Genomic DNA, 14,198 nt, shown 5'->3' with positions numbered 1-14,198 from the left:
TCTCTCTGTCCCTCCCATCCTCTTACTCCTCTTCAGCCTCTCCTCTTTCTCCTTCCTCCTTTTCACTTCTGCCCTCTTTGCATGTAAGTTTTTCCACACTTTTCTCATCTTCATCCTTCCCTTCCTCCCTCCCTATTATTGTCTCTGTCCTCCTTCCTTCCATCGCCCTCCCTCTATCACCTTTCCTCCTTCCTTCCCTTTCTCTCTCTTAACTTCCAGCTCTTCTTGCATCCCTTTCCATCTGTTCACACCCATCTGTTCTTACTTCAGCCATCTCGTATCTGCAGTGCTATTCCTTCCTTCCTCTATCAGCAATATAAAGGACTTAAAAAGAGCAATATCCCATTAAAACATGATCCTCTTCACCTCCTTTTCAGGGGACAAATTGAGTAAAAGAACGAATGATTTGATGAATGAATAAATGCAGAAAGTATACGTACATCTTCTTCAAGTTAGGCAGCTTCTTAAACGTCCCCGCAGCCTCCAGGACGGCGATCTCATTGTCGTTTAACCGCCTGAAGAGAGACAAATAGAGGGACTGAGTTTAGACATTAATTCTTTCATGAAGTCAACACACACAAATACACAAACACTCACAAAAACAAGATGGAGCGAGAGAAAGGCTGTAAGTGAAGGGGGGGGGATGACCGCATGAAGGTTAAGAGGCCTTTAGTGACCGTTGAAGTATGATGCGCCGCCGCAAAACCAGAGGGGAAGAATAATTAAACATAGAGGGGAAAAGAGAAGAGAAGAAGAAGAGCAATGAATCTTTTCTATGCGGTCATCAATACCCACGGTGCCCTAAGCCAGGAGAAAACAGTTTGAGAGATAGGAAGAGCTCGACATCTGCTTTATTGAGGTAATTTGTACTAAAAGGGGGCTGCAAAAAAGGATGCTTTTTGTGTTTGTGTGTGTGTAGAGGCAGAGAAATCGAGTAAAGAAAGTGAAAGTTCAGCTGGAGGGGACACTTTCTAATGAGATACAGGGGGAATTAAAGATGGATCCACCTGGAGGAAGACAAACTGAAATAACATATTGCAAAGTCTGTATCGATAAAACACCAAAGAGTATTGATGAAACATTTCTAATCTCTTTACCTTGTGATCTAGAGAATGTATAAATGTATTGAGAGAATTTATAAACCGATTCTTTTACACTTATTGAACACTCTCAAGGCCAATGTCAAGGGTTTGTGTGGCTGGTGGGGAAGAGTCGCAGAGAAAGATAGACAGAAGAGAGAAAGAGGGCAAAAAAATATATAAGCCTTCAGCTCAGCCACAACCTCCCCTGATTTCCCCAGATAAGGCAGGTTACACAGGGCACAACTGGCGGCTTGTGTGTTTCTGTGTGTGTTTGTGGCCTTCACCGGTTGGTTGTGCTCTTAAGGAAAAGGCAAGAAATAGAGAGAGGGTGTCAAAAATAGTAGAAACTTTGATGTGCCCTCTAACCAACCATGAAGGACAAAGTTTATGATTTTGACATGAAGCACCCTGGGAACAGATAGAGAGAAAAGGAGGGAGGATATAAGAGTTCACACAGAGAAGCAGAACCAAAGAGAGAGTGAGATGGAGAAGAATTGGGGGCTAATGTACGGTGACCAGATGTCCCGGTGTGTCAGGGATTGTCCCGGTTTCAAGCTGGGTGTCCTGAGTCCTGACAAATATCTGTAAATCACTCAAACGTCCCCGTTTTCAAGAGCCACTTCCAAATTGTCCCGGTTTTGACCACGATTAATATATGTATAATAGGGAAGATTTTGCTAAGACCTTCCCTTGGAGGGAGCTAATGTTATTTAATTTTTTTTTTTTTTTTTTTTTTTATTCTGAGTGTTTTGTTATAAATATGAGTCCGATTTTTTCCACCAAGATGTGAGTGCTCTGTCAGCAAGTACAACAGCAGAATGTGCCTTACTACATTATATTCAAAGTGTCTTTATGTGTTTAGGTTTTCATTTTTTGTGCACCTTTTATGTGCAATATGAAGTGTATGTTTATTATGTGAAAAATTCAATAAACATATTTGTTAAAATAAATATGAATAATAATATTATACTTGTTTTCAGAGCATATATAAACGTTTATCATGTTCTGTTCCACTCATTGTTACCTAGCCCGATATAAAAGCATAAACACTACGTGTCTGAATTCAACACTGATTTGTCTGTCTGTGAGTCAATCAATCAATGTGTCGTTGTCAAGGCTGTTGCTATGACGCTTGCGGCTCTTTCTGACAGAACCTATCAGTAAGCTACCGGTTAGCCGTCATGTCGAAGAGAAAGTCGTCTTTTCTAAAGAGCTCCAGGAGACTTAGTCCTTCCTTCGTAAAGTAACCGGCAACGAAAATGCTGCGTTCTGCACACACTGCAAGAGTAGCCCTACATTTTTGGTCGTGCGCAGTGGAAATGATGATATAAGAGATCATACTAAGACAGCCAGATAGCAATAGCCTATACAACAGCTGGCAGAATATGTGTCACTGTTGGCCATTTAGCCACCAGCCTGCGCTTATGCACAGTGACAATTAACTTGTGTTTAGTTTTAAAAAGGAAATATTATACTTTTGTGCTTTTCCCCTTTCCTTTAGTGTGTTATATAATTTTTTGGGCATGTAAAAGGTCTTTTGTGTTTGTTTTTTTTGTGTTTTTTTTAACATTACAGCATGTAAACATGTTTTAGTAGAAACCCAAAATACAAGCATGCACCTGAGGATGTGCATAATACTGTAGGTCCTCTTTAAAAGGTATTTGACAATCAGTACATTTGTCAAATAAACTATGTTTTGGTGTTTTTTTGAGACATAAATATTTTTTTTGTTTCCTGAGGAGCTGTCCATGGTGTTGAAAGGAGCACTCTGTACATAATGCTAAGCCCTGAAATAATCGTCCCCCTATAGTGTGTGCATAAGCGCGTACATGTGTGAGTGCATGAACGTGCATTACACTTAAGGGTCCTGGTTTGGAGGTTTGAAAATATGGTCACCCTAGGCTAAAGGTCTGTGGGATACTGGCATTATTGGTTATCTAAAGTGGATGAATTCACCATTATACAACTAACCTCCATAAGCAACATGTGCCTTAATGCTACAGCGCTCCCATATTCTACAGCTATTCTCCATTAACACCATAGTGATAGCCATGGCAGAAGCTCTCCATCCCTCACCTACATTTTAAAGCTGTGAAATGATTCAGCATTATTAAACTAAAACTTTGCCTCTGGCTGGATTCCTATTTCCTGTGTGGAAATATTAGCTTATTAAATATTCGTTCAGGTGCCAGGTGCTGAAAGTAAAAACGGGGGCCGGCTGATTTCAGCGGCAGCACACTTATTCTTGTGTCACAGTTTTGAATCACAAATCCAGTTTTTGGTCTCAGTCGGGGTGTATTTTATGACTTAATGTCTGAGCTAAGTCTTTAACATCACATCATAGACATTTGATGCTTTGCTTCTGTAGCTCAAATTAATTATTTTTGCATGTTATCATAATTCCTTAGCGTAATACTTTACCACCCTCATACATGCCAATATGTTTAATTTGTCTAGCAGATTCTAAACACATACAGGAGGTTTTAACCTTTCTTGCAATCAGATTACGGTATTCGTGTTGCGTGTTATCTGTTACTCCCTTTCCATTCTTCAGCGGTAAAATGAATGATCCATGGGACTGCTCAGTATTCTAGTGTGAGACCCTTCACCAGACATGATGATGGCTCCTTCGGGACTTTGAGGGAGATGGAAAAGACTGTTGAGAGGCATTTTGGTCTGGGAGCTAAAAATGAAAAGTGACATTCCTGATACTGCTCTGAGAGACGTGTGCGCGTGCATTGCATACGTGCATTGCATACGTGCATTTGTGCATGTCTTTCCTAAGCCTACGTGATTATGTTTGTACCCGTGCATGTTTCCATGCGTATGTGGGTTTGCGTTTTGGTGTGTGAGCCTGAGAAAGTGAGAAACTTGGTGACAGGTCTGTGGCATGTTAAAGGATGTGTGGTGGTTTACAGTTTCAGGTTAGAGCAGTCTAACACATGGCTTTCAATCTGATATTTCATCATGTGTTCGCATACAATATATTGTATGTAAGTGAAAAGGAAACGGCGGCTGACTTACAGGTCAGTGGTGTGTTCGGGGATGTGTGGAGGCACGCGGGTCAGTTTGAGATTGGAGCAGTCGACCACGGTGCCTTCGCAGCGACATTTCTCTGGACACACAAGATCCTGGAAGCAATCCCCGCTCAGGCGACTGCGGTAGTCCTCCTGACCTGCAGGGAAAAGAGGGAGGGGGAGACCAAAAGAGAGAGAAACAGAAAAACAGGGAGGGAGGACAGACAAAAGGGTAAACAGCAGGTAGAAAGGGAAGGGAAGAAGAAAAGCCGAGTAAATTAAGTCAACAGAGGGAGTAGGAGTCGGAAAGCAAAACGGAAAAAGATGGAGGGGAAGAGAGAAAAACAGAAAGTTGTGTATGTTAGACTCTATAAGATTTTAAAAAATATTGTCCCATCTACATATGACCAGATTTAACCCTCTGAGACCCACAATAGACACATTTTTTTTTTCTTTTTTAGGGGGGTACAGGGGATAATAGGGGGAGATAGCAGGTCAACAGTAGATGTCACATAGAAGTGGTGTACATCATCTGAAAGCTGGGAACATGAAGATTAATTTGAGATGCAGCTCAGCACAAAACACACATAAATCAGAAATAAACATAAATTAACTAATAATTAATATTAAAATAAATAGTGAAAGTATATAAGGGTTTAGAACATTATGATGGAAGTACATGATGGCCAATCCCATACTCTATTATGTCTCATGTGTTGTTGCAGCAATTTTTGGGTTGATACCATTTGTAACACAGATTTGGTGCTAAATTTAGACATTTTGTACCTCTCCAGATGATAAAAATTATCAATAATCCCTCCAAAATACCACATTAAGACACCAAGACCTCGAAAAACACCATAGAAAAAAGCCATGCTGTGATTTGGTATCAAAGAATTTTGACTTTTGGAGATTTCTGCAAGAATTTTTCGGTGATTGGATGGCGAGCACTTCTGTTCTGGAAACTGCTCAAAAACCCCCTTATTGTCAGTATACCAAAGTGTCTCAGCTTTACAGTGATACCCAATGCACTTCCAAGACTGTTTAGGGACCCCAGCATGCAGAAATATTCAAACACATAATTTTCAGAATAGGCAAATATAACACATTTATACTGTTTTCAAAAACGGCATGGCTTTTGCCCAAAACTGCATGTGAGTATCATAAAGTGGGCATGTCTGTAAAGGGGAGACTCGTGGGTACCTATAGAACCCATTTTAATTCACATATCTTGAGGTCAGAGGTCAAGGGACCCCTTTGAAAATGGCCATGCCAGTTTTTCCTCGCCAAAATTTAGCCTAAATTTGGAGCATTATTTAGCGTTCTTCCCGACAAGTTGGCATAACATGTTTGGTACTAATGGATTTCTTAGGTTATCTATATTCATATGATATCTGGAGCTTCACTCTACCTCTGAAACTGAACCTGCTACAGGGTCTCAGGTGGTTAAAGACGTTCCTATACATTATAATGAAAGACAACATATTATCCTAATAAATATACAGCCAACAGTAAAAAAGGGAACATGTACTGTATAATGCAGATGTAGCCAAGTCAAACCTCTTGCTTCCACTAACAGGTTATCTCTCTAATCTGTTTCTCGTTGGAGTTTAATTGTTTGGAAAAGTCTACTTGTCTCCAATTTCAGCTGTCAAAGGTTGTAAAACGTAATTAGCCAACCAGTCATTTGCAAGACACGAGTGAACTGTGTCTACCTCATCTATATAAAAGAACAGGCTGCATGCTGCTGCAGTGCTGTACTGTAGAGCTTGCATGCAGAGGGGGTGCGGTACGTGGCTATAAATCAAATTAACAAACAGATATCCATGTGGTTTTATGGAATCATTTTGTTGATAAATGCGGTTTAACCCCGGATGTTTTTATTTAACAAGGTCAGCCAGAGACCACTTCTGTTATTTAAATATAATGTGAGCAGATATTTATGAGCGCTAGTGGAACAGAGCTGCTTTATATCATGCAGCACTTGTATTTGTGCACCACAATCACGCTTTATAGTTCTCACGGTTATTATTACCTCTCTCTCTCTCTCCTTCCAACCTTGCTTCTCTATCTGCTCTCTGTCAATTTAACCTTTTCTGTGTTCCGCCTCTCTCCTATCACACTGCTCTTATATTGGCAGTTGTTTTCTGAATCTCTGTCTGCACTCTTTCCTGGCACACACCCTTTATTGCGCTCATGTGTTTTCTGCTCGTCACCGTTGAAGAACTCAGACCACCTATTGAGGGGGTCATTTGCAATGAACAACCTTGATTTGAACTCCGTAAATGATCACTGCTCTTCAAATGATGTCTATCTGTTGGGAGAATTGGCTGGTTAGCTCCTTTCAGCGGCAGACTATGTGATACCTCCGGGCTGCAACAGACGTTGTTGTTTGGCGAGTTGACAGAAAGGAAAGAGCAAGGGAGCGAGTAAGGAAAGAAGGGGAAGGAAGAGAGCAAAGAATTGGGGGGTGGGAAGGATTTTATATACTAAAGGAAAGAAGGAGGAAACCTGTATAACAGTATGAGCTTGAGTTTTCTCTTTAAAGTCCCTCAGTTGGAGCAGAAAAGGGTGAAGCGGTCTGTACAGAGGTGATGGGATCAGTCATGCTCGCCACTGAAGCACTGCCAGTGATTTAACAGTGGAGGCAGGTGTACAGGTACGGCCAGATGAAAAGCAGGTGGGACATAGTGTGGGTATGGTTATGAACATAAAGTGCAGGAGCTATGGTGAAGTGGCTAACAACAGCAGTCCACAATATTGTAAATGATTCAGCTTCTTATCAGACACTTTATTGTAATGAGTAAGTGTCAATTTCCCTCTATTTCTCGCAGCGTGTATAAGAATATCAACAAAATTTCAAAATTGAGTGTAACTGAGAGTTTAATCCAATCCTTCTTTCTAAATGGCCAGACATGGAGTGCTGCAGGAATGAGTCCTGAAACCCTAAAATGAATCCGCATTTTAGCACTGCTGGTTCCCTCGACTGGAAGTCAATGGGTTTTTAGTTAACTAGGTCTGTGGTTAACACAAGCTTAAGCTATTTTAACTAGGGCTGTCAATCAATTAAAATATTTAATCGTGATTAATTGCATGATTGTCCATAGTTAATCGCGATTAATCGCAAATTAATCACACATTTTTTATCTATTCAAAATGCATTTTAAAGGGGGATTTGTCAAGTATTTAATACTCTTATCAACACGGGAGTGGAAATATGCTGTTTTATGCAAATGTATGTATATATTTATTATTGGAAACCAATTAACAACACAAAACAATGACAAATATTGTCCAGAAAACCTCACTAGTACTGCATTTAGCATAAACAATATACTAAAATCATGCAAACTCAAGCTCAATAGGCAATAACAGCTGTCAGTGTGTCAGTCTCCTGACTTGACTATGACTTGCCCCAAACTGCATATGATTATCATAAAGTGTGCATGTCTGTAAAGGGGAGACTCGTGGGTACCCATAGAAGGTCAGAGGTCAAGGGACCCCTTTGAATATGGCCAAAATTTAGCGTAACTTTGGAGCGTTATTTAGCCTCCTTCACGACAAGCTAGTATGACATGGTTGGTACCAATGGATTTCTCAGGTTTTCTAGTTTCATATTATACCAGTATCTTCACTCTAGCTTTAAAGCCCGCTACAACCTAAAAATCGCAAGTTGTGTTAATGCGTTAAAGAAATTAGAAATAAAATTGGCTTTTTGTCGATGGACCCGGGGCGATGCTAACTTCCTGGTTGGCCTACACAAATACACCATCCCTGCAGCACTCTATTGGAAAGCCTTGCAATTTTACGTGTCAAAATTGAATCAGATTGAACCGGAAGTGAGTACGTCTAGCCCTGTTCTACATTGAAATGAATGGGAAGCAAAATCTGAAGTGACTGCACTATAACAAGCATTTGAAACCCTACAAAAACAGATCAGTACTTTCGACAGGAAACAACAAGAAGGAAAAAGTCTGTTGAGAAAATTGAGCTTAAATGTATCTTGGCAGTTGAGCATTCATGGTGAATATGGGTGTTAATGAAGGGCTTAAATTATTGATATTTATCACTGATTGCAATATATTGATGTTAGATGTCTTGTCTATGTCCATTTAGTTCAACCACAGTCCCATGTATCCGAAGCCCTTCACATAAATGCAAACAAACAGTATATTAAGCCCTTAACCTTTGCTCCGAGGCGTGTGATTGGCTGGGAGAGGCAGGTGGGTGTGTGCTCGGCGGTCCCTGGCGCTTGACGGAACCATGTGATGCCACAGTAGGCGGGGCCACATGGTTAGATCAAGCACAAGAGACAGCTGCACGAACCAATCAGAATGCAGGTCCACACAGGAGGAAGGTGGGGCAACAGAGAGCTGCACCAATCAGTCAGGGGGGCGGGGTCCATACAGGAGAGGAGAGGCAACAGACAGCTGCAGATCCACACAGGAAGGGGATGGGACCAGAGAACTGCCCACCAATAGCGAAAAAATGTCCACACAGGTTCCAGAGAGGAAGAGGAGATGCAAGGAGAGGCATGGGACTGCAGACAGCAAGGGCTGAAGCGAAGAGGACGGCCATTACCAGCTTTAGGAGCATCTCTAATCTAGTTAGCTCCACGGGCAGAGCTCTAACATTAAGGGCTTCCTTACCACTGAGACCTTCCATGCTAAAAATGTACCACATGTGCTCATGATACTGCAAAGCACTTTGGATAAAAGCCTTCACCCTTTAATAGTATTGGTTATGCTATTTATTGTGTGCCCAGTTTAGGTTGGGATGTACCATTTTAGAGAACAGGAGGGGTGAAAATCTCATGTCACCAAATGGTTTTTACAGCACATTGATGTAGCTAAGATGACCGTGATGGAAACAATTGTTTAAGTGCTTTTTTTTGCTTTCTGTTGCATTTTTTTTCTTTAGGTTTCACGCTCCTAATAAAACAAAACATCTGTGACAGAAGGTGATATAGTGAAATACCTGCTGTTACTCAAAAACCACTTTGTTGCTCATTGTAAAACAAACCCTTATACATCAAATCATAGCAATGCTGCTGCTTATTAAAGTTACTAAGAGGAATTTTCATTTTGTGTTGATTTGGGCGGTCCCTTTAGACAAAAGCGGTAGTGTTTCTATGAGCACCAGAGTCCTTTTAGAAAACCTCTCATTTTTACTGCAGCAGGGTCTGACAGTCTGCGCCGCACAGTCCTGGTTCTGGTTCTCCCGTGTTTCCCTCCCCCCCAGCAGGCCCAGTAATACGGCCTGGGCCTCCAGTAGCATGGCGTCGTTGTTGGCTCCCGGCGGGGATGATTGGAGCAGCGAGACAAAGCTCTGCTACTGGCCGGAGGAGGAGGACTTTAAGTAGAATTAGCCAATCTTCTTGCTGATGGTCTTGTTTACTTACGTTGGTCTAAAGACTTTAAAGACAAAGACAATTCGCACACAATCCCATCCAGCGTCAGGTTAAAGTGACTGATCTAACACAGTTGACAGAGGTCCCGTTGCCTTGTAAGCCAATGATTTGCTTACAATCATCGTTCACACACAAATAGTTTGTAAAATGTCTGCAAGGGGATTTTAAAAATTCATTTTTTCCAGTGAGCCATAAAAAAAGGCATAATATTTAAGACAGAGAAAACAATGTGAAGAGCCACTGTGGAGAGGCACTGAGGATGTGAAGTGTACACAGTCGTACACACTCACACAGACACACACTCATTCACACGCTCACACAAGTGGGCGATCACAGTCTACGGCCGGTCCCCGCTGAGTTAGTTATTGTGCTGCTTCAGTATATTGAATTGGTCTGTGTTGTAATTAGGGAGACCCATGGCTCGTATCAAAGGGAATAACAGTAATAAAATACCACCACAGAGAGACATAGAGGCTGAATGTGAATGCTTCTGTGTGTGTGTGTCAGTAAGCTCATATCAGTTTCTAATTACACATAAACCAACATGTTTTTAAAGCTACGTGAGTTTATAACGTTTTATCTGTTGCATCTTGACATTTTACCATCAGTATGAATGTTTATGAACGTTCAGAGGCGACTCCCGGCCTGTTTGCTTGTGTGTGTTTAGGTGTGTCTGCATGTGAACTCGTCTCCTACCTGTGCACCTGAACTTCTTGCCTTTAACCTGGCTGATGCGCTTGTTAGCCAGCCTTCTGGGGTGGCTGCAGCGCGCTCCACTAGTCTCTATAGGGTTGTCAAACAGGTAGTCCGCCAACCACTTCAGGTGGCAGTCACACATAAAGGGATTCTGGGCCAGATGGCTGAGAGAGAGGAGAGAGGACGATAGGTTTGTCACAGGACAAGACAGGACAAAACATTCCTGATTCAACCAAAACCCATCAACGCTTTTCCATTCGTTGCTCTAAACTGCTTCCTAAGTAAAAGTAGCAAACAGGAAGTTAGGTAGCGTATGTTTCAAGCAGCACAATCATTGATTAGAACAGAAGAGCTGTACACCTATCATTAAAGACCATGGCAGACCAAGCTGGCGGTGTCAAGGCACAATTTGTATTTACGACATGTACTTCGAAACTGTAGGGGCGCCAAATTGCAGAAATATCAATTGATGCACAATGTTGCTTTAACCAGCTCGGTAAATCGTTTTGTCTATTAAATGTTTACAAAATAGTGAAAAAACGTCTTTCAATATTTCTCTGAGGCTAGGTCAATCTGATAGTTTTGTCCAACTAACAGTCCAAAACCTTAATATATTCAATTTCTTGTTAATTTATGACAAAGAAAAACAGCATAATGTCACATTTCAGAAGCTGGGAACAGAAACACAATTGAAATGATAAACCAATTATCAAAATAGTTGTCAATAAATTAAAATTGTTGCAGCTGCAGGTTTAATAAAACCTCCTAAAGCCTGAGTGTACTCACAGAGTCTTGATGGAGCGCAGCGGGGCGAACAGTCCTTTGCTGATTGTTTGCAGTTTGTTGTCGTACAGCGACAGCAGGTTGAGGTTCTGCAGGTCCTGGAAGGTGTTGACTCTCAAACAGTTAATTTTGTTGGCATTCAGCAACCTGAAACACAAGCAAGAGCCCTTTGTTATTTATCTGAATTAGTTTTATTTATTTGGCTTTATTATCTCTGTGCACAACACAAACAAAAGATAATGCAGATAATGAGATAATTTATTTTCCTCAGATGCATCTCTACTTGTTTTTCTTCTTCTTCTCTGTATTTCTCCCCCCGTCCCTCCCTATGGCCTCTCCTTCCCTCTCCACACAGTCATGATTATATTTTTTCTGGCCGTGACACATAAATCTGAAAATTGTGGTTTTATATATTTTTTCGCTTTCTCTTCTGGAGCAGGAGAGGGGATATCTACTGTTGGGTGGGAGTGTAATATCTTGTTTTGATGGGAGAGACAGATGGCGAAAGGGGAAACAGGAAGGAGGAAAAGAGGAGATAGAAGAATGGAGAATAATGGAGTGAGACAGAGAAGGGACAGGCCAAAATTTTATTTTGAGTGACACAGATATACAATTAAGTGAAAGAGGCTGGCAGCCCAAATGGAGGAGAGGAGGGGAAATGAGAAATGTGATAGAGGGATTAGGTAAATGACAGGAAAGGTTTGCACCTCCACCCTTTCCTCCGTCTCTCTACCTGCACTTCATCAGCTAATATAGCCAAGTTGACAGATGTTTGCCTGAACTCTTACTTTTCTTTTCTGTCTCATTCTCTTTTACTCTTCTGTCACACAAACACTCTTTGTTTCTTTGCTCTCTTTCTTTCTTTGTCTGACAGGTGGCTAACTCGGCGCCTGCTACAGCAGCTCAGCTTAATCATCTCGAGTCATCCTAACGAGCGCCTATACCGGCACAACCTGCTTATACGTACACACTCGCAGGCAGATGCACGCACACACACATGCTGCTCTGCGACATATCCACGCCTCATTAGGCAGCTCACAGGGGGAACTAATTACTTGAAACTGCACCAGTAAAACAAAGCAGCGCAGACAATATAAACAGCAGACCAGTAGCTATAAACACATCTTTGTCATGGAAGATTGACATGCTGCCTGATTCACCAGTGAAAGCTAATATATAATTATTACACTATACGGGAGAATAACTGCATCTTGAAGGTAAAGATTCCTGATAAATTGACCGACATTGTGGAGTTTTTTTCTTTTGTCGGCGGTGAAATATTAAAAGACACGTTATCTCCCAACGCCTGCTGAGTGAGCGCCAACACCTGCAGGCGGTGTCTTTGTGGGATTGACCAATGATGTGGTGGCAAGACATGAATATTAACTAGTCATTCAGTACTTTATTTATTCAGCGATTGAAGCAGCAAATGCACAGAAGCGGTCCTGAATTATTCTATTAGGGGAGCACATGTAGGCAAATATAAAGCATTCAGTGTTTAACATCATCATGACAAGGTGTGAGGGAAATGCCAATCAGGGGACGCTAAATGTTAATTTCATCTCTCTTTTCTCATCTTATCAGCATTTATATGTTTCTCCATATCTGTCTTCATATCCATGTCTTTTTTCCATCTTTCCCTCCCCATCCTTTATTGTATCCATCCCTCTCCCCCCTTCTCTCTCTCTCTGTGTCTGACTATGCACCATGCATCCCAATGATCCACCTAAGCCCGTAAAAGGTGTTTGTGGGTTAGATTCACTCATCCTCATTCTCTTTGCTTCGCTTCACTTTACGATGGAAAAGCCCAGAACATTAGCTGTTTCTGCAGTGGACTGCGGCATTTTGCAAGGACCATATGCCACATACAGTACCAAATGTAGCCCTTATATACTGCGTGCTGAACCACTGCTGCAGTTTGAACCTGCACCCGTGATGAATTATTTACAATTAATAGCATTTCCCTCCTAGTAGACACTAAATGTTAGAAGAACTATGGGAGATTACGGTTTTTATTACAGTGCATCAATTTGGTTCACTTTTCTGTATACACACACACACACATTGCAGGACAGATGGAGGGTTAATGCACGAAGAGGGGATGCGGCTATAGCTGCCGCTGTGCAGTAGTGATGATTACTGAGATTTGCTTGTCCTCATAAAATCACTACCGTACAGTATATAGAGGCATATAAAAGTGGCCTTAGCTGTGATCATGGTACAAAAGTAATGTACTGTAGATAAAACTATTTAATGCAAAGTCACCAAATCATCTTAAAGGGGACCTTTTATTCCTTTATGCTTTTTCCCTTTAATTTAGTGTGTTATATATATTTTTTGTGCTTATAAAAGGTCTGCAAAGTTTCAAAGCCCAAAGTCCACACCAAAGGGAGTTACTCTCCCCCACAGGAACACTGCTCCTGAACTGCCTGAAATGCCTTGCTTGAAGTCCTGGCTTTTCTTCTGTAAAGTGGTGATATCACCAATAGGGCTGTCGCAATAACCGCAATATTGCAATAACACACTATTGACAAGCCAACCGCAGGGGATGGCAAGCGTGACGAGGCGCTGAGCGTCTATTCTGCACTGAGCGCTGCATGTTTAGTGGGTTTTTTTCTGGTCGCAGAGAGTTGAAAAACGTTCAACTTTTGGTAAAACGCCAAACGTTAGTGCCACTTTTAACCCCGACGTCCAATCACAACGGAGGAGGGGCCGGACAAATACCACAAAGACCAGCCGTCACATCCTACATGTAGGCTACGAGTGCTGAACAACAACACCAATGGAGGAGAAATGAATACACATAGACCGATGGGTCCGTCCTCTCTCCCTATACGTGCTTCAGCCTTCCCTTCATCCAGAGCAAGTACTCTACCATGTGCCGACATTTTTACTTCTGCGGATATTCCGTATCATAGAAACCAAAGTGTCTCAGCTAAAAAAAACGCTGCTTCTCATTGCCCTTCTGTGTTCTGCATCTAACAATAAACAAGTATTATTAGCTTTAAAACTGTCTGTTAGCCTACACCTAGCCTAACAATAAAGCTTATTTATACAGCACTAAAATTGGGATACATTAAGATATTTGTAAAAAGGCAATAATATTGTATATCGCTCTGCTGAGCATGTCATTATCATGTCATCACTATGACAGCCCTAGTCACTAAGTAACACATGTGCATAATACCTGCCTAACGGCTAGACATTTTC

General features: G+C 41.5%; 1 protein-coding gene across 2 annotated transcripts in view; it reads right to left on the bottom strand.

The window, feature by feature from the left end:
* Positions 1 to 14,198, bottom strand: part of slit3 (slit homolog 3 (Drosophila)) — a 303,920-nt gene that overhangs the window by 62,085 nt on the left and 227,637 nt on the right. For both annotated transcript variants that reach the window (XM_074649244.1, XM_074649245.1), the window contains 4 exons: positions 10,992 to 11,135; positions 10,206 to 10,369; positions 4,107 to 4,257; positions 441 to 515 (listed from right to left, as the gene is read on the bottom strand). In XM_074649244.1, the coding sequence (XP_074505345.1) occupies positions 441 to 515; positions 4,107 to 4,257; positions 10,206 to 10,369; positions 10,992 to 11,135 (534 nt within the window). The remainder of the gene's footprint in view (positions 1 to 440; positions 516 to 4,106; positions 4,258 to 10,205; positions 10,370 to 10,991; positions 11,136 to 14,198) is intronic.

The sequence above is a fragment of the Sebastes fasciatus genome, chromosome 10, assembly GCF_043250625.1.
Source record: "Sebastes fasciatus isolate fSebFas1 chromosome 10, fSebFas1.pri, whole genome shotgun sequence".
NCBI lineage: Eukaryota > Metazoa > Chordata > Actinopteri > Perciformes > Sebastidae > Sebastes > Sebastes fasciatus.
Note: the sequence above shows the minus strand (reverse complement) of the source record. Positions and strands in the feature narration are given on the sequence as shown.